Below are 21,686 nucleotides of genomic sequence, written 5' to 3' on the forward strand. Positions count from 1 at the left end.
ATGCCTCCCTCTGAGGGTACCAACTAATTGTTCAATCAATGACCCAATACCATATCCAACGTTCCCAGAGGCCATCAAAGCTTTTAAAAATAGATGTACAGGAATACATACCATGGGCCCTACTTACACACCACAGAGCCCTACTAGACTCAATAGAGCTTGCCAGATAGCTATTGACTTCACAAATCAATGAACTATATCAATCTAATGAAGGAGACAATATAAACTCAACCTTGCCACTTAGATCGTGCTGAAGGAGAACAGAAGCCAGCGACCATGGGCCCGAAGCTGCTATACATAGATTACCTCTCTAAGCTCGTCATCCAGGGCCGTTAAGTAGAAATGAGGGGTAGCTTAGGTGGCAGGAGCCATTTTGTCAGAGACGTTTCTTTGTAGGCGCCCCTCCCTCTGTGAATACCCATACTAATTTGGCTTTTTGTCTGACGTAAGGGTAGACACAGCTTGTAAAAACACTTCCTGAAACAGGCTAGTTCCATGGGAACCACTGCAGTAAATATCAGTCTTAATGCTTCATTACATGTTCTCACCCCTTGTTTCAAGAACAGAGGTTTTAGAAGTAGGTGTCTTTCTGACACCAAGCATGGGCAGCAGCATACAAGATGTATTATAGTTTCAGTATGGTATTTACAAAGTGTGCATTCATGCACATGCCCTTGTGCCATCTTCCATTTCCGTCGATATTCCCAGGCAGGTAGAGTTAAAAGGCACATCTGCAGAATGTTCTGGAACACTTGCTTTCCCAAGGGTGCTTTTAAATAGAGCTGGCCTTTGGTGCTTACGTAAGATTCAAGGAAGCCACCGGCTCCACGGATGGCCCTGACTGTTGAGATATCTTTGACTTTGGAGGCTTGTGCTCCAAGCTCTTTAAATTTTTTCTTCAGTACCACTTTCGTGATGGCAGGGTCTGTAGAATAGGACGGGCCAGGTTGAACTGTTCCTCAGCCTGTGTCAGATAGATGGCCCATCTACTTGTTTTGTTTTTGAAAATTGCTTTTAATTCCCCCCTGAGGCTACCTGCCTCCGCCTTGCAGGCACTTTGATAAAGCTTTATCATATCCATTTTGCACGTTACGTCCATGCTTATTATGTCTAATTCCAGACGTATCCCTGCATGCCTTGTTGGTCTGGGGATCTTGAGACTCCTTTTGTAAACTCTCATCTGGGCATTCTCTAATGTGGTTGTCAATCTGCCCGGAAATGCCAAATGGCCATAGGTAATTGCAGGGAGCAATTTTGCTCTTATCACCCTCCTTAATGGCTCCAATGTAGGTGCCTTAAGCCGTTGATGGAGTTTTGCTAATGCATAAGAGATTTTCACTGCTTTAGAAATCAGTGCGCTGCCTGGTGCGTCATTCTGCCCGTATTTGTAAACCAAACTCCCAGGAAGTGATATTTATCTTCCATCTCTATGCTTAATGGTCCAAGTTTCCCTATTCTATGAAGATTTTTTTGTCTGACGGCTGAAGACCAGGACTTTAGTTTTTTTCTGCATTTGCTTTTAAGGCATTTCTTTAATTGTATCCATGCAGTATATCAAGACCCCTTTTGAGCCCAATCCGAGTTTGGGCAAGCAAGACCATATCGTCCGTATATTGAATTATGGGGAGCACTGATTGCCCCAGTCTCGGAGGAAACGTATTTCCTCTGAGTAACTCGCCACCCAGGTCAGCTGTGTATAAGTTAAAGAGGGTGGAGGAGATAACACAGCCTTGTTTTAGGCCTTTGTTGGTAAAAGATTTTCCTGGTCACGTGTTTTTGTAACTTTTATTCTCACACAAGTGTCAGAGTATAAGGCCATTACTGAAGCTAACAGTTTCCTCGGTATCCCCCAAGACGCTAATTTCTTCCGAAGTATTTGCCGCACCACCCCATCGAAAGCCACGCTATAATCAATAAAACATGCAAATAGCGGAGGAGATGTTGGTTTCAGTGATTGTTGCCCAAGATATGAGAGTGCCAGGACATTGTCTAACATAGAAGAGCTAGGTCTAAAGCCTGTTTGATATGAAGGGATGATGCCATTTGATGAGAATCATTCTTCTAACTCTTGAAGCAACACTCTTGCATATGCTTTGCCATCTACGTCCAATAAGGCTATAGTTTTCAGGGCTGGTGGTACCACCTTTTTTTTATAAATGGGTTGAAGTAATAAACCCTTCCAAGCCACAGGAACCACCGGAAAGTGTAAGTAGTCATTAAATAGAGCGGTCAGGGGTACATCCCAATATGCTTGATCTTCTCCGAATATGCTCCCTGGGAGGCCATTGGACCAGGAGCCCCATCCCGCCTCATTTTGCCAAGGATCATTTGCACAGTTTTAATGGTAACAGGAGCTGTTTTATCATCTAGCCCATCCGTTTCGTAGAAACCAGCGGTGAGATCTTGATCCCCTACATATTTTGGGTCCACATAGAGATTTCCCAAATACCTTTCCCAATCGCTGGCAGGGATCACGTTAGTACTGGTTTCAGATGCATAGAACAATGTACTGATGTAATCCCAAATTCTCTCCTTTTACTAGGTGGCAGCAACGTTACCAAGTGTTTCCAGCATTCTTCAGTCTCATTTACCTTCAGTGACCATAATGCTCTTTTGTAATCTTTCTGTCCCTACTTTTTTAGTGTGACTGTGGCCGGAGTTCTGTTCCTCTTTTAGCACCTTTCTGTCTGCTGACATCTCTTTTTATACTGTGACCATTCCTTGGTTACTAGCTGCTTATCCACCCTATGCTTTTTGCCCCCAATATGCCCGGCCTGCGCTCTGTTGCAAAGATGAGCTTGAAGTTGTTTGAGCACAGGCCCCCATTGATCATTTATTTGACCTGCCTCCTGGTGGAATTGTATTGGGCTGTTTGCCTGCTTCCACGCCTCATATTTTATTTTGCAGGCGGCAGACCATTTAATGTGTTTTGTTAAGGGGACTAACTTTATACAGATCATGTCTCATTGCCCCCAGATCAACTTCTATTACTCCCGGATTATGGTGCAGCCCTTTGTTCCCATTTTTTTTTTTTTATGAAATGTTAGCTGTATTTTGGCTAATTTCTTGGTCTCCTCCAGGAGAACCCACAAACTCCGGGTACCTCTAGAATCCCTAGGATGTTGGAAAAAAAGGACACAAATTTGGCATGGGTAGCTTATGTGGACAAAAAGTTATGAGGGCCTAAGCGCGAACTGCCCCTAACAGCCAAAAAAAGGCCTGGCACCTGAGGGGGAAAAGGCCTGGCAGTGAAGGGGTTAAATGAAAAGAATATAAAAACAATATGTGTGAGTTTATACCTAGTACACTTGGGCAGTCTCTGATTTTTTTTAAATGAGCAAAGTCGAGAATCGCCCCTGCTTAGCATATAATGAAGATAAAAATAATCTGATGCATTTGAAGAATCCGCTGCACACACCAGCCAATCAACTTAGGCGGCCTTGTAACACTTTTTCAGGTTCAGTGAGGCAAGTCCTTCCTCTTCGTGTTTCAGCTGGAGCCTCATTAGTTTGGTGCGTGGTTTCTATGCTTGCCATACAAAATGACAATTTTAATTATCATATTGGTAAAAATGAAAATGAAAAGGGGGAGAATTTAGATTTTAACTAAGCCACACAGCCTATTATGGAGAAGAGCAAGTGTTGCTACTGCTGCAGCACTTTCTTGAAGGTAGTAATATAATTCAGTTTATATAAGTCTGTGAAGTTTTGAGTGACATATATACATAGATATCTAATTGGGCGTGAGATAGAATATTGTGGGTGCATAGTGACAGGTAGGTCCGGTGGCAAGGCTATTAAAAAAGAAGAGCTTCATATTTACTGTGGCTTAATTTGTAACGCCCTAAGTTGGAAAAGGCCTGGACTTTAGACAGCCCATTAGCAATATTTTGATCTTCCACTGCCAGGTAGAGGATCATGCTGTCTGCAAATAATTTCACCTTGGGTGCTTCTTCCACAAGAAGCCTTATCTGATCGTTCTACCTGAGTGTGGCCACCAAAGGTTCTATTAATAATGCAAACAGAACTGGTGACATCAGGTTCCCTTGCCTTGTGCCACATTGAATAGAAAAATATCCTACCATCTGTGAATTGATTACGATTTTATTTTATGAAAGAGCTTCTCTATTACAGTGACACATTTTTGGGGTAAACCAAAATGTATTAAAATTGAAAACAAAACTTGCCATTGCACTAAATCAAAGGTGACCATAAGGATTGCCACCTTTATGGGATTATTGGAGTAATAATTGATTGCCTGCACCAGTGAATTAGTATTAGATGATATTTGTCTACCTGGCAAAAATCCACATTGATCAAAATGGACCAGTGTGGAAGCTGATGTTGTGATCCTCAAAACGATTATTTTCACAAATATTTCAATAATCACTGTTTAATAAACTTATGGAGTGGTAAAATGTGGGTTTATCTGAGGGCTTATCTGTTTTTTAAAAAGCTCAATATTATGGCTTGTGTGAAGGAACTAGGAATCTCGCCTCCTGTTAGAATTTAATTGAATAGTAAAACTAAAAACTTTTGTGCATGGGCTTTGAAAACTTTATTAACGTCTATAGGCAGTCTGTCACATCTGCAGGCCTTGCCGTTAGATGAGGATCTGATAGCATTCTGCACTTCCGTAGATGTAATGGGGGAAAAGGATGCTAACCTGAGCCTCACTAGTTAACGTCGGCAAGCAGACGGGCTCCTTTACCCCCTCACCCTGATCATTCTTGTTCTGGTACTTAAGGTCCTCATCACCTTTGCCCTGATCTTCCTGGTCCCCCTAGCCCCTTGTTTTCTGGTTCGCTTAGAACGTTTTGTTCTGGGTCTGGCTCTGACTGCCAGTGTCCCTGGTCCCACCTCCCTGGCACTCCTGTCAATAGTTGTGATATTCTTGGTTATTATAGTCTTTGACCTTTTCAACATTATGTGCTTGTTGGCCCTGATCTCCTTGGTTTTTATCCTTATAGTTTGCTTTCTCCTGGGCTTAGTTCTCATGGACCAAGCTCACCAACCACCTTAGGCATGGTCTCTTAGGCCTGGTCCTTCTTGCCCTGTTGTGGTTGTTATTGTAAACATTGGTTCTGGCCTTCCTGGCCCTTCTTGGTTCCCCCATTGTAAGCCCATCTGACTCTGTTCCGCTCTAATCCTCTTTGTCCTGGTCACCATGTCCTTGCTCTTCTCACCTTGAACCTCCTAGCACTGGTACCACAGGTCCTTGTCCATCTGGCTTCTGATGTCCTGGCCCTCTTAGTCTTGTCCACCTGGTTTGGGTTGCCCTGGCCCTCCTGGATCTTTTCCTTGTCCTTTTAGTTCTTTGGGGTCCAGTCACCTTATTCTATATCACTCAGTTATCCAAACCCTAGTTCCCTATGCCCAAATCTTCATGGCCCTTATAGGACTGTTTCCGGTCTCCTGGTCATGATCCTTTGAGTTCACCTATTCCCCCTTGTTCTAGTCTTCTTGGTGCCCTTAGTAATGGCCCATGGTCTCCCTAGACCCTGTCATGCTTATCCTGGTTTCCTGGCTCTACTGACCATTGCAATTCAGGTCCAGATCTTCACAGTCCTTTTCAGTCTGGTCCTGATCTTTCTGCTCCTTGTCTTCGTGGTTCTGCATGCTAGCCTTAGAACTTACTGGCCCTGTACTTCTGGTCCATCTGGTCATCATTCCCATGAACCACTGTACCTATCCCTTTGAATCCTGGGTCTCCTGTAGCATAGGCTCCCGGTCCTGGACAGTTTCACTCCCTCAAACTGATTCTCGCCCATCAGTCCTCCTGGTCCTGCTTCAGTGGTTTATCTAGCTCCCTGCTACACCTGCTCGGAAAACATTTCCTACTAGTTCTCATGGTGAATGTAGTCCAGGTCTTTGTAGTCCTGGTCTTAGTTCTTGCACTCCTTTACCTGATCCTCAAGTATCAGATCTTATGGTGCTGGTCCCAGTGGCCTTAGTTTCTCTAGCTGCCTGATTCCCCCAGTCCTTCTGCCACATCCTTGTGCTACTAGCCCTTCTGGTCTCCTGGTTTGCCTGTTCTAACTTGTTCTTGTCAATCTGACCCTGGTCCTCTCTATCATGATTCTCTTAGTATGGTCCACCAGGTCTGATCTTACTCATCCCCTTGGCACTGCTCTTCTTAGTTCACACGTTGCAGGTCACCCTGGTTCTTATCACCCTGGTCCTGCAAACCCTTGTTTTTTGTAGTTTGAAAACCCTGTTTTTTTTCTGGTCATGGTGTATCTGCTCCATTTATTTCTGTCCCCTTGGTCTTCCTTGATCTGATCTCTGTGGTCTTGGCCCTCCTGTGCCTAGTTCTTCTTTTCAATGGTCTCCTGGTACTGATCCTCTTTAGTCTGTATGTTTGGGACTGCTACTCCTCGCCCTGTCCGTCCTCATTCCATTGGTCCTGGCCAATGCTCTCAGCCCCTCTTAGCCCTCATTGTCATGCCAGTTCAGGGCCTTCTGCTCACTCTATCCCTGATACTTCTCTTCCTTCGGGCCCTTGTCCAATGGGTCCAGATCTCTTTGTTCTACATTCTCCGCACCCTTCAGATTTATTTCACTCTGGTCCCGGTACCCCATCCCTGTTTTTCCTTGTACTGTTCCTTATTGTCTACTTGCTCCTGGTCCCATCTGCTATTGGTCACCCTGATCATCATAGATTAGAACTCCCTGGGCCTAGTTTGTGTTGTTCTGGTCCTTCTGGCCCTTATTCTCTGACTTATTATCATCCTATTTCTACTGGTCCCACTGATTCCTTTCCCAGCCTACCTTCCATAATGACTTGTAAGGTATAGCCTTGAATCCTGTCACACAGATTTGCATTTTTCGTTGGCTTTAAGATTTCTTTTCCTGAGACAGCACTGTCAGGGAATGAAATGAGGGCTCAGTAGGGACAGGACCTTGCCTGTTTAAAACACTGTTTAGCAGATTAAAAATCAAACTAAATAAATTCATATATTGCAAGTATCTCATATTTGATCAATCACCTGTTCAAGTAGATACCGGGATAAACGTCCACATATTTACAACCATATGCTGGTAATGGAACACATATAATCTGCCCTATAATTTGTAATACATAAAACGATTACTTATAATCCTATGTTATAATTCGTACAATATATTTCAGAAACCTGGTGAGATACCAGATATACTAATTAATATACTGATGGGAGCACTGTGATCAATAATCAAGTTAGTGTCTACACAAATCCCTAATAGGAAATTAAAGTAGAAATAAATTATACCCTTAAAGATAATGAGAAAAAATATATGAAGATTGTCATCAGCCTAATGTGTGTTGATGTGTTGATTCCAAGATGTGAACAGTTTATTAACTGATATAAAGTTTTGTATATCAAGGAAATAAAATTCCCAATTGTCGAATCAGCTTGAATTAAATAGACTTTTGTTAATGCCCAAAGAAATGGGAGCATGCTTGATCGTATCACTGTGTGTATTAGATTTGTCTAAGCTGGGACAATGACAAAATTGCAGAAGAAGACCGACCTTCTGTAAAAGGCGCAAATGTGTGAAAGTGTGGAAGTGTGAAAGCTATCTAAGATTGTTGTACCAAAGGAATAAGTATAACAGGACTTATCAGTAGACAGAGGGTCATGTGTAGGGTGTATGATTGATCTGCCAATGCCCAGTAAGTATTGGTAACTCATCTTCAGTGTTCATGCCACCCAGCCATTTGGTACTGAGTTTAATAATAAACTGTGATTAAAGAAAGCTTAGGTGTCTCTCCCTATCACCTGCTCAGATGTGTTTTTAACCCTGTCTAAGACAAAGAAAGCAAGTGATTATCACCTTGATGAGTTCTCGAAAAGTGATGTGCTATAGGATAAGTTGGAACTTTGTTTTTTATGGCACAAAGATGTTCCAATATCCTCTTCTTGACCTCTTAACTTGGTACTTCTATGGCATAGAATGTGAAGTCTGATGTAGAAGTGATACATTTACTGGTAGATTTGGTCTTGCCTGTGGGGAGTACAATTTGCTTCTGGTTTGAGTTGTGTTTGCATGTTTTGCATGTGCCACACTTAACAAACCCTTTGCTCTTTTAACCATGTGTGTGTTTTCTCAGGATTAGCATGGCTGTGGACAAGCATGTTGCTATTGGGTCTGGGTTTTTTGACTGGTTGTAAGAACCCCTATTGTAGGTGGTTATGAATCTCCTCATTCGCATGTATTACTGTCTGAACATTTTGTTTGGCTTGATTGATAATTTTGAGGGCTACCCATGGTCTCTAAAGCGTTATATCATTTTCTGTTGTTCTTTTTCTATGCCCTTTCGGTGCTGCAACTGCAACTCGATCTTAGGAGCTCTCCATAGCAGACGCTCTACATTTATTGGTTGGGATGATGGCTTTCTACATGCAGGATGCTGTTACTAGCAGTCTCCTTTCTATGTAATGATGTTCTCAATGTGTTGCTATCTGTGTGGACAGATATGTCTAGGAATTCACTATGATCTTTGCTGAGCTTGTATGTAAATTTTAAATTAAGATCATTGGTTTGGACTACAATGATGAATTCTTCTGCAGTTTTGGTGTCACCTTTCCATATGAGAAAAAGGCCATTGATATACCTTATCCATATGGGGCTATGGCTGGTATATTGCCCGTTGGTGTATGTCCAGGCCACCTGCTCCCTCCACTAGCCAAGGAACAAGTTCACAAAGCTGGGGGTAAAGCAGGTGCCCATATTGGTCCCAAAGCGTTATCGTTTTTTTTTTTTCAAACAAAAAAATATTTTGTTCCACACAGAAAAGCATCATATGTTTCAACTTACCAGTGCGATCAAGCAAGGAAATTGATCTTTCAGTAAAGAAATACATGCATGCATCTACACCCAATCTCTTCTCAATACATGTATATATTGAGCATACATGTAGAGTATTCATCAAATATGAATCTTCCCATTTGATGTCATGAAATTAGTGCTGTCTCTACAGAAGGATCTTAGACCCAGTATATAGGGAAATAAGAAATGGTCAAGAAAAATAGCAGTGTTTTCCAGAAGACCCCAATTGGATCATAATATTGGTCTCCCTGGTGATCTAGTGGCATCCTTATGAATTTTGGGGAGTAGATACAGACATGGTGTTGTAGGGTATTCAACTTTCAGAAATCTGTATTCATCAATGTCCAACAGATCATTGGAATGCCTATCCCATAGAAGATCATGTTATGTGTGAATTGTATTTGTATATGCTGCCCAGTTGGTTCTTTCATAACAATTTGGATATTCCAGCTGTCTTATAGTCTCTGCTCTGTAATCAGAGACATCCATCACCACTATATTGCTGCCCTTATTGGATGGTTTAATAGCTAGGATGTGATATTTCTTAAGATCTTAGAGGGCTACTCTGATGTTTGGTGTTATCAAATTTAGGAGCTTCAGTGGTATGTCGGAGGTTTTGAAGTTCACAAACCATAACAGTATGGAATGCACATATGTTGTCATGTGCCATGTTTGGATTGAGTTTAGACTTATTTTTTAAACCACTGGATGGTGCAGTATCTACAGTAAAACCTAGGTCTTCTAGAGTGGCACTAGTATTGTCAAGAGTGTCAAGGTTACCTTCAAGATCGTGTGTCGTGAGAATTAAGTCAATATCCTGTAATTTAATGTTAGTGGATGCCGAAGCAACTTCCCCATATGACTTTGAGCAGTGAGCGCCTTTGGACATGGCATGCATTTTCACAAGTTTTCTTTTGTGTACATATAATAGTATAGATAGTATGAATATATCAATTCTTGCACTAATATAGTCCATGTCTGTTGCAGGACAAAATGATAAACCGAAATTCAAAATAGATACTTCTGTCTATGAAAGTTGTCGTGATGACAGATTATCGATGTATCTAAATCTGATCCCTTTATTATTGTCAATTTGATTATAAATCATTTCTGTTGGGGCCATGATGGTTCATTAATTTCTACTGCCCTTACATATTATTCTGGTGATTTCTTGGCAACCTTTCTCACCCTCTTACTCTTTCTGATCCTCTAACTGAATGTTGTTTGATCTTGTTTTTAAGAAGCTGGAATTCCTGATAAAAGGTTAAGGGGTGAATCCCTAGAGGGGTGGAGCCCCTTTGATCTTCCGCTTCTGAACCCATGTCTGAACTGGACTCAGTGGATACAAATTCTTGTTGCCTTTGATTTTCTTTTACCCTTAAATCTCTTTGAACTGAATCAAATCGAGAAGGTCAGAACTCTCCCTTCTGCATAGTCCTTCCTGTCTCTCAAGAACTTGTGTATATATATATATATATATATATATATATATATATATATATATATATATATATATACCTGATATAGATATAGATATAGACATAAATGTAGATATAGATCTATAGCTACCAGTACCTAAAACTAGCAAATGTAATCAGAATCCTTGCAACCAGAAGCCTTTGCTGAAAAGCACTCCTGCTTAACTCTCCTTACTTCTTTCCACTGCACCATAACCACAATTGGCATTGCAAATGTTAGAGTGAGTATACTGGCTGATACAGAGCCCTGTGGATTGACACTCACTAATCCACACAGGGCTAGTCATGTGTCGGGCATAGCAAAAGGCATTTGTGGCACTGCTTTATCTAAACACTGGCCCAATTTTACCTGCAGGAAAAGACAGCTGGTAAAATTGAGTGCTGATTCAGCAGAGGTTGTTGCCACAAGTGCAGCCTGGCCCCAAACCAAACCTCCCTTTTACAGAATAGAGTGGCATGGCTAACTCCCTACCATCTGGCACCAGCCACCCGTGCCCCCCTGCACCAGACACCCTCTCTGTCCACTGTCGCCAGACCCACAACCATCCTCTACTCCTCTATACCAGCTGCTAAATGCAGGCAGTACATAGTAAAAGAAAATAATATGTTAGTCCACAAGGAATGGGAATCTAGATGTACATTTTTAATTTGCAATCTGGGTCTCTTATTTTTAATTATGGTCACAATAAGTTGTAATTGGATGGTGCAGGGAAGGAATTACCAGCTGAATGAACAATTTACTTACCTTCCCTAACAATTGTTCTAGTGGATACTCTAACTGCAGATTCCTTACCTTATAATATCCCCAAATGCCAGAATGGAACTGGAGAATTTTCTGAGCACTTGAATTGCACGTCGGTAGGGGATATTGTGTGGCGCTAGGCTGGGTCATCCTACCCCAGATAGGATGTTAGGGCCCCTTCAGAGCTGCCTCTTCTTCACTCTGATGTAATTTTCTTTCTGATAGCGGTCCATCCAAAGTGCCCCTCCCACCAGACCTGGTTCTCTAAGCAGTAGTGCTATATGAACATGTGGAATGATGCCCACGTAGCTGACAGGCAAATACCTGAGACTGGTGCACAAGCACAGTTGTAGCAGCTTTTGCTCTGGTGGAATGAGCATGTAGGGCCTCTGGATGCTGCTTCTTATCCAGTCCATAACAGATCTTGATACATAAGACAATCCATCTGGAAATGGTCCTTTCCTGGACATTTTTCTCCTTTTTGTCCCAAAGAACCCTAAAAAAGTCTGATTGCTCACCAGATGTTCTTTGGTCCGGTTGATGTAGTAGCTTAGAGCTCTTTTTGGGTCAAATTAATGGAGTCTTTCTTCCTTTGTAGATGGGTAAGGCGGGCCATAGAGAGCTGGCAGGGTGATAAACTGCCCAACATAGAACGGTGTGATAAAGTTTGCAAGAAATGCTGCCTTCGCTCTGAGGACTTACTTATCAGGGGAAAAAGGTGGTATATGGCTGCTGGGCTGAGAGTGACTGTAATTCACTCATGTGATGAGCAACAATAATCACAATAAGAATGCCATATTTAGTGTTATAAGACTCAGGGAACAAGTATGCATTGGCTCAAATGGGGAGCATCAGGGAGACATTAAATAGGCCCAATTGGCTGCAAGTAACCTTTAACTGTTGCTACAGCTAGGCCTTGCTGGGCTAAGGAAAGACAGAATAACAGTATGTCAGCAAAGTATGCCTGTAAAGGTTAAACACCATACAACAGACTTCTCCCAGTGTCTTGCATAAACAGTTTTGGTGGAGAAACACCTGGCAGTCAGTATAACAATAACTGCTTCAGAAGAAATGTCAAAAGCCATCACCTATTGCTGCTCGATCTCTATTAACGGAGGTGCAGGTTTCATAGTTTTGGGTGCAGGATACTACCCTGTTATCCTACTGCTATGAAAGACAGTCCTCCCAAAGAGGTAGCCAGATCAGAGTACAGATGTTCATATCTGGAAGTTCCAGATAGCACACTCGCTAGCCCAGAGTGGGGCCACTAGGATGACTTGGGCCAGGGCCTGGTCCTTTCTGATCATCAGGATAGGAATGTGGAAGTAGGTATCCTGCATCCTGCAGACCCAAAGCCGCCATCCACTCTTCTGGATTAGGGCAAACAAACCTTTGGCCAGGATGAGCATTTTGAACTTAGGTTTCCAGAGGAAGAAGTTCAAAGGAGGTATATCGAGGATAGGATGGAGACCTCCACCCTTTTGTGGCACCAAAAAGTAATGGAATTAGTAACCAGTCCAGATTTCTGATGTCAGAACCCTTTCATTGGTTCCCTTGGCCATGAGAGCTATAAACATTCTTTAGAGCATGGACAAGTGTCCTTTGGGAGGTATTGTGGTGTAGGAGACATGTCACAGAGAGTGCCAAAAAGAGAAGCAAATAACCATTGTGGACAATTAGGAGCATCCACTGGTAGTACATGATGTTCTTCAACCCAGGGAAGTGAAGGGTAATATAACCTAATGGGCAACTTTGCATGGTCAAGGCAAAATTAAATCTGTTTTGCACCAGATGCAAGGGGAGAGGTTTAGTAGTTCACTGCATCTGGGGTCATGGACGCTGGTGGTCAGATCCCCAGTCTCTGACTCGAAAAAAACATGCAGCCTGTTGCTTTTGAGGCACGGTCTGATGCTGCCTCATTTGCAACCCTCTTCTGAAGCCTCAAAATTAGCATAGTTATTCTGAAATTGTTGTACAGGCTTTGCCAACCAAAGAGAATGTGCTGCTGCTTTTCTGAATTGTCTCTGAAGTGGCGTGTGCCATCAAATGGTATATCTATGCGTGACTGTTAGATGTTGCACAAAAAGCTATGAAGCAAATCCAAGCCTGGTATCAAAGCACCACACTGGTCCCGACTGCCCTACCTAAGCAGTCGATAATGCACAAGTCCGACTGGATGGAGTTCTTCATTGCATCCTGGCCATGCTGGTTTAGGCATTTTAGAATGGGGCAAATGTCATCTGGGGTGGTTTTCAAGATGTCTGCGACCATTTCCCACAACACAAGCAAATATCTCCCCAGAAGGCATTTTTGGATTGAGTTTAGACTTATTTTTTAAACCACTGGATGGTGCAGTATCTACTGTAAAACCTAGTAGAGTGGCACTAGCATTGTCATTAGTGTCATTAGTGTCTTGATTACCTTCAAGACTGTGTGTCGTGAGAATGAAGTCAATATCCTGTAGTTTAAAGTTAGTGGATGCCAATCTGATGGCATGGCAAATTGCTCCATGTCTTTCGACTGTATCTGAGGAAGTGGTCTAAAACGTATTTGAATTTACTCTACTTGAAGATGCCTGCACAACAAGGCTTTCTGGGAAAGAATGCTAAAGGACAAATTCTGGGTCCCAAGGATCAGGCTTTGCCTATACCGCCTTGCTATCTGCCTATTAACTTTGGTGCCAGATCCTGGCTGTGCCAATGTTTTCAGGAATGTATTTGTCAGAGCTTCATTAAAAGGTAGGAGAAGCTCTGGAAGATGTTTCTCCTGGGTGAAGGACTTCTGTCAGGATATTGGCCTTTACCTTGGTAGTTGGTAGCAAAAGATTTAATACTTCTGCTGCTCTTCTTATCACTGTGGCAAAAGAGGCAAATTCTGCTGTATCTGTAGTTGGAATGCATGAATGGAGGCCAGTCTATCAATTCCATTAGCTTCCTGCAGGTCAAGAAATATGTTTTTGGCAGCCATTTGTTGTCATCACCAAGGTCAGGCCTTTCTAATTGGTGCAGTACTGTCTCGTAGTCAGAATGAGTGTATTGTGGTGGTTATGACCTCCATTTAGGCAGTGGTAGTTGATCTTCAGCATCCCAAATGGCTCTCTTCTCCCACTCCAACATTGGTAGCATTGGCAGCATTTGCGTTCACAATCAGGTGTGTGGCATTGGTTGTGTCGCCGTAAGTGGCATCCGGTTTGCAGCGTGCCTGGACTCTGGACAGCACTGAGATGGGGCAGAGTGAACTAATCGGTGTTGGGGATGGCTTTGCTGGTGGCAAACTGACTGGAGGCCACCTCAGATCAAAGGGATCCAAAAGTATTCCAGAGCGATACGATAAGGCACCAAATATCCTGTCAATGGTCTCCTTGATTCTCTCTGAGCTGTTGTGGAGTCGCCAATGACCTGTGGAAGTTGTGGCACATTTAGACAAAGGCAGGAATGGGTTGCTACCCGAGGTATCACACAACTTCTCATGACCAGAATGGTAGAATGAAGGGGAGCTGTGCTTTGATTTCTTGTGTTTCTTAGACTTATATGACTTATCGGATAATCATGACTTTAAAGGTGAATAATCTCGAGAGCATGTCTGTGCCCTTGACTTCGACTGGGATCAGGCTATCTTTGTCTTTTGTCAATGCTCCTCAACGTAGAGCTTAGCTTCACAGTCTCGAGTAGCCTTCAGGTTCACCTTCGCTCATCTGATGCACAGCGTCAAATCGTGCTTGGAGCCCAGACACTAGAGACAGGTCTTGTGGGAGTCCATCATTGACATCTGTTTATGGCAGTCCTTATATGGTTTAGAACCTGTTGATTTTAGAGGGGACATGTCCCTCGCTAGAAAACAAATATAGAGAAAAATGCCAGGCCTGACAGCATGTGAGGGAAAAAGATCCTGGTCCATGTTGGAAAGAGCAAAAAGAAAGGAACTGATGTCAAGTGGAGGTGGTAGCTACATAGTGGCTGGTCATCGCACCTGGGATTTGACGGACCCAATGCAGAGGCGCGTGACTCCACCTGTCCACGAGTAAGGACATTTCTGAGAAAAGTCTCCTAATTTAGTCTGGTGCCTGGGATTATACACAATGTGAAGAATCTGTAATTATGTGATACACTTAAAAATGTGGAATGTCACAAAGTTAAGATGAATACAGTACTTCTCATTGTGTGTACAGATTGAAAGCTAAAACCTAACAGTGCACATAATGCAAGTGAAATTGAAGCCTGAACTGTAGTAACACGATTACCATATTCCCTGCATAGCTTTGCATATCTTTAGATGTTTATACCTTGATACATATGTGGTAAAACAACACCACACAGGTGACTTTACTGACAAAACACAATGTGCACACATGATATGTGCACAAACTTCATTTCTGCACATTTTCTAAATAAGAGCCAGAATCTAAAAATGGAAGATAAATTGCATTATCTGCCCAAAATACTTTGCCCTTGCCTAATATATCACAATTTACAGTGTGTTTGGTGTTTGTGTCGCTGTCAAATATAGCTAGTGCAGGTTAGGGAGAAATAAAAAGGTCAGAGTCCTTTATCGCTGCACAAATGATACAAAGCAACCTCATGCCTCATTATACAATATGCTTCATTTTATCCTGGCTCTAGAGAAAACTTTCTCAAATCATACTAAAGTTTAAGAAACAATAAGCTTCATTTGAACTTCGTTTGTAGTTAATAAGTATTTTTGGATAGTTCAGTATTGTAACACAATCAAATGTTATGTGTGTTACAAAATGTTTGTTATACTGTAGTTTTCCTTTTCACTCCAGCTTAGCATGCGTGTCACTAGGTTCAAGTTAGAAAATGCTTTATTTAACGTAGCTCTCATACAAAGGAACGATAAGCACAGATCTCCAGTTATGAGAAAAAGCAGCATTTTGGCAAAGACATTTGACATTGTTTTTGAATGTGCAACAAATGTTCCAAATATAACAATTAAAGGCCTACTAACTGTTCATCTGATTCTGAACGCCATTAACGTTATATGGGAATGCTGAATCATCTTCCACACCCCTAGTTAAATCAGCACCCCTGGTACTACAGTCTCTGCATAAAGTGTCAATCAAATATGTTACTTAGGGCCACATGTATGAAGTATTTTTTCATTTACATATGGCCTGATTCACAGAATCGGCCCGTTTGCAAATAAAAAAGCCATTTTTGTATGTACCAAGCCCAAATTGCATTTCGGTAACCTGTTACAGAATCACAATTTGAGTTTGCAATTTGGCATTAGGAAGGGGCGTGCCTAGGGCATCCCTTTCTAATACTGAATTGCAGTGGTATGTATGAAAGTTTTGTGACTGAAATGCAGTCGCAAAACATTCACATTTTACCACCTACTTCAGGTAACCCATTCGCAAAAGGGAAAAGGTCCCCGAGCGACCTCTTCTCCTTTGAGAATGTTTGGAAAAATATGTTTTTAAGAGTAGGAAATTGCCCCACGGACCACTTCCTACTCTTAAAAAATGAAAAGAAAACTTTCAATTTTTCTTTTTGAAACACTTTCTAAAAATTAAACACAGGCCACCATTCCTTTGATTTTTGAGATTCCCATTTGGGTGGCAAACAGAGACCTTCCTCATGAATATTCATGAGGTAAGTATATTTGCACCCCATTGGAAATCACAAAATGTATCAAACACACATTTGTACATTGCTGTTTGCAGTTACCAAATAGAGAATTGCAAAGATTCGCTATGGAGTAATCACAAACACTTTCCTTTGTACAGCTGGTCCTTACAGTTTTGTTCAAAATTTGGCAACGCGGTAGTGGTAGCTGTAAATTGGAAGTGCACCAGCCCAACTAAACATGTGTTTCTCCTGCTCTATTTATTTAGATATCAGGGAAGCTTTTTGATTAAACCAATGTGGCCTGTGCTGGCTATTCCTTTGTAAACCTCTGGCCTGTCAGCCTGTTTGCCAAGAGCATCAGGTCACAGAGAAATTCATCCTGCTCTACTGAATATGGGGCAAAGGGCATTCTTTTTTCCTGCCTTTGTCCCTCTTGGCAAAACCTGAGTTCTTTGACTGGAACTGCAGTGGTTCCCTACAAAGCACAGAAATCCCCATCAGGCAGGCAGGGATTTCTAAATGAGGTGGATGGTGCTCAGTCACGTTGGTGGAGGCCATGGTCTCTGCCCTCCTGTAGAACCTGTAGACTATCCACTCAAGCACTCTAATCACCTCTTTGTAAATATATTCATCAAACACAAATGGTCTCTTAACAGCTACCCATTTTGTACATATTCACTATGTAATTTGAATTGCAATATGTTTTAAATATGTGCAATGTGTGCAAACATAACACCGATGTTTGCACACATTTCAGTGACAAAATTGTTCATTTTTCAAAAACAAAGTTTCATCTACTTTTACAACATTTGGTAGCTCACCAGACCACCTTAGAATGGGATGGAACAAAGAATGGTTCACAGTGTATGACAAACAAATACAAAATCAGTATTAAAGTATTAAACTTTATTACTGTTTACGGACAATCAGCTTTATGTTTGCAAATAAGAAAAAAGCCATTTCTCACTGTGTTCTCCATCACAGCATATGTACCTGCCACCAGTAGTATGGTTATCAGCAGCAGTTATATAAAGAAGCCGTCCCTTACGATTTTGTGTGAATGTCTGCCTTGGGCGCAGCTGTTTACTGTTGGGAACACGCAGGCAGCCATCAGAGCTGAATCCAGAGGCGGTGCACTACTTTGTGGGGGGGCAATGACTGCTTCCAATGAACCAAGATAGGTTATGATAAGTTGGGAGAGCTTATTCTACCTCAGGTAGTCGTCCATCATTTTACAGTTAGATTAACTGGCATTCATTTGCATCTAAGTAGCATAAATCATATCATTATTTCATCATTTTAAGTGCCAAAAATCTTTCCTGGAAGTGCTTTCTTTGTAAATGAAGCAGAATTTACTTTAAACAAGGAAAAGTATTAAAAGTACAGAAAACCCTTAGCAAGGTGTTGTTTTAAAACGTCAGGTAAAATCATTAAATGCTAACATCATGGTAGGAAATAACGCTTCCAAGTGGTCAGAAGCTGTCTTTACAGTATTCTACTTTAATAAACATAACATAAATATATTCTCCGTGTATTGTGTCATGTTGTGTGTTGTTGAATATAAAAGATAACCTAAGAACTGCAGCTTTGTACAACTGCAGTGTGCACATGAATACAGTAAGCTATCTTGCTAACAAGCATATCAGCTTATGACATACATGCTACGCTCAGATCTTTACAGCAGGCACAGGCATTTCTTAAGGTTCCTTACCATCTTAAAGTCTTCCTGTGCTGGTATTAAGTGCTAATGAGCTTAAGTGTTTCCAACACATGCTTTGAGCTTAAGTGTTTCCAACACATGCAATCACAGCATTGGGAATGCACTTTGCATAGTTTGTGCCAGCATGAACATTCTGGTGGGATAAGTATCCAGTTTTGTGGAGGTGGTCAGGTTTGTGTTGAATTGTTATTACAAACTGTGGAGGAAGAGGGTGGCGCTAGACCTTTCACTTCTGTTGCAGCTGCAAAGGATATAAGTTCACAGATGGTAGACCAAGGTGGATAATCTCCTTCTGTGCTAACAGACAGCAGTACAAAGGACTGCAATATTGCTGTCTGTGATCTGCTACATTGTTAAGCTATGCTCTGTGCAGATGTTAAAGATGTTGATGAGTGGAAGACTATCATCTTCAACTATTGTCTTGGGTCTCATGAGTACTGACATCAAGTCGAGGAGACATTTTTAAGTCCTCTGTTTGGACTACAGCTTCAACCTAGTCTCCTAGCAACCCACCATTGTTTAGGTCTACTGATATTGTTTAAAACTAAAATAATATTTGTACTTATTATTTATTTATATTCAGTGTTTGTGTACATTGCTTTCGTTTAGAGCAATGTTTATGAACAACAAAAATTTTACAAAGTGATTTGGGCACAGTAAACCCCAATATGTCATAGGTGCGGTGCAGGTCAAGTTATATGTGATTATCATTCACCACGGCACATTGCTCACTCTGACTTTAAGATGTGGGTAGTTTCACTTAGGTGTCTTGTTTATGTATTGTTCACAAACATACAAAATGATGCACAATGGTGAAAATCAAAATGTTATACTTGTCAATGATGTGTTGTGTGTCTCACAAGATGTATGTTTATAGCCCACAAAGGTATGAGCTCTTCACCTGGGACACGTCCAGGGAATGTACTGTACAGCACAATGCTTTGAACACCATATGTTTTGTTGTGGTGTTGTGTGCATCACAGGATTTGTGATCATGTTCTTTCAAGTTGTATCCTTCAATCATGCCAAATGTGGAGGAGGCGCAGTGTGTCACTTCCATGTTTTTTGTTTGAATGTTTGTGAACATCAAAAAGGGTATGCACATAGTGAATATTTCAGACAGCTACTTTCTTCAGGTCTAAAGAACATTTACCTGGGCAAACTGAGAAGATTAAAATCACAAATACACTTTTATTATCAAGGCTCAACTCATTTAATTTAGTTAACATGAGTGCTCCAAACATTGAAAATCAGATAAGTCAGCAACTAAAGAAGCATGTGGTGAGACAAGGCTTAATCCTAAGAAAATACAGCCACATTTTCTCTCACATGAAAAAATTATATTGGCTCCCAGTTGAACAGAGTAACATTCAAATGTACTGTATATTATATGAATTTCCTTTTAATTCCTTCCCATTTTTAAAAATTAACCACTCGATATGCTTCAGGAAACAATCTTTGATTTTGCATCATCAGTCTGAGTAACAATTACTAATTCATTAGAAAGAAACCTGGGACGAACAGAGAGATCCAATAAAAATGTTCTTTGGTACTCTTTAGAAAGAATAGTGCATACCTTTCCGGCTTAACATTCTCAATAAATGCACTGAAGTCAAAACTGTTGATAGAAACATGCCACCTATAATCTTTCTCCAAAGCAACCCCTCTGGGGCAGCGACCCTGACCTCATGTTAGCTCACCATCATCTCCCAATATGGCCACATGGAATGCAAACTCTACCACCTTCATACCAGTTATACAAGGTTGCCTTGGCCACAAGTTTGTGTGTTACCAATCAAATAAATAAAAAAATATTGAGGGTGAATACATAAATAAAACAATATTCATATAGCTCCCATAAAATGCTAATAATCAAAACAGATTACTTACTATCTAGAACACATGACGGATATGTTATTGTCCCGTTTTTACACTGTCCAAAGAGTTGTAAATGTGGGTCAGTGATGTAGCCCTCTTTACACTTAAAGGGTATTGATGTCTTGTGCTTAACAGCTTGGCTGATGTCTTCAGAATGATATAATTCTAAATTGTTTTTCGTAATTTCATCTTCAGTGAGTTGACACGGTGCTGCAAAGTGATGTAAAACAAAGTCATACATTCATAAAATATTACCTTTTCATACAAAGATAAATATGAAAAACATAGAATAGTTTATTGCAGTACTGTATTGCAATTATAATAACATGTACATAGGCTGTTTTAGATAAAAAGCTTAATATGAAAGATATTAAATGAAAATATGAACTTGTATGCAGAGTGCATTTGGTTTATTATAACTCTTGGTTTGTGCTAGAAGTAACAAGGAGTTGTGGACTTTTAAACACTCTTCTAACTTTAGTGCATATAAGTTCTAATTTCAGATTGCATTGTATTGTATTGCAGCAACTGTATAATTTAGTAACTATAGTGGAGGGCACAAGCTTCTCTGAAGGTGAGGAGTCAAAGATTCTGATTCTGTGGTATATGGATGGGAAAATATAATTCTTGGATGTTGACTTGATTTCCCTTGGCAATTTAATCCCTAATGTGTATATCTAAACGTAGAAGCATTTAATTCTTATGTGGGGTTCATAGTAAGTAGGAGGTATCAGCAGAGAGTTCATTTTTGATATGAGATTTCCCTTTTGTTTGTACAGTCCAAGTTTTGATCATAGGGAGCTATGTCCCAGACTGTAGATTGACAGGTGAGCAATGCAAAGGGCTTTAAAGGATAGATTCCTAGCCACTCATAACCAATGTACCAATGTAGTGTTTTGACGTAATGGGTAATATGATTCCACCTGTTTATGATGAAAACTTGTCTACCCACAGTCTTCTGCATTCTTTGTAGTTGAGCAATTAATTTTGTAATGAGTAACATGTAGCGTCTGTTTGTATAGTCCTAGGTAGGGCTAAATCTGTTGTAGAATTCCAATGTATAGAAAGTCTTTTAGGTTACTTTGCTTATATGGGTTTAAAGAAAAATGTTGGAGGCCATTTTCACTTCACGTTTTTCACTTCAGGTGTCTTGATAAGTGGCTGGCTCAATTCAATGGGCCAAGATGACATGTAGTTTGCCTTGGTCCATAGGTGAGTATGTCTATTTTTGAGGAGCGTGAAGTGACTCCCAACAAACTACTGCTCCATAGCTAAAATGCACTGACTGAGTCATACAATTTTTACCTGTGAGGGCTGTTTGACTTTTGATATGCCATTGGTGTGGTCAGCACAGTTGTATTAGATAAGACTGAGAGAGTTGACTAGTTTCTGGCGAGTGGCTAGGTATATATTGAAGCGTAAAGGTGTGATAGCTGAGCCCTGGGGAGTCTCTGCTGAACCAATGTAAGG

General features: G+C 41.1%; 1 protein-coding gene across 1 annotated transcript in view; it reads right to left on the reverse strand.

Annotated features, from left to right (window-relative positions):
- The window catches only part of LOC138293099 (complement factor H-like), a 639,206-nt gene that overhangs the window by 142,062 nt on the left and 475,458 nt on the right, over positions 1–21,686 (reverse strand). Inside the window, exon 21 of the mRNA XM_069232111.1 lies at positions 20,229–20,426. Within this exon, the coding sequence (XP_069088212.1) occupies positions 20,229–20,426 (198 nt within the window). The remainder of the gene's footprint in view (positions 1–20,228; positions 20,427–21,686) is intronic.

Source organism: Pleurodeles waltl, chromosome 4_2 (genome assembly GCF_031143425.1).
Source record: "Pleurodeles waltl isolate 20211129_DDA chromosome 4_2, aPleWal1.hap1.20221129, whole genome shotgun sequence".
NCBI classification, from domain to species: domain Eukaryota; kingdom Metazoa; phylum Chordata; class Amphibia; order Caudata; family Salamandridae; genus Pleurodeles; species Pleurodeles waltl.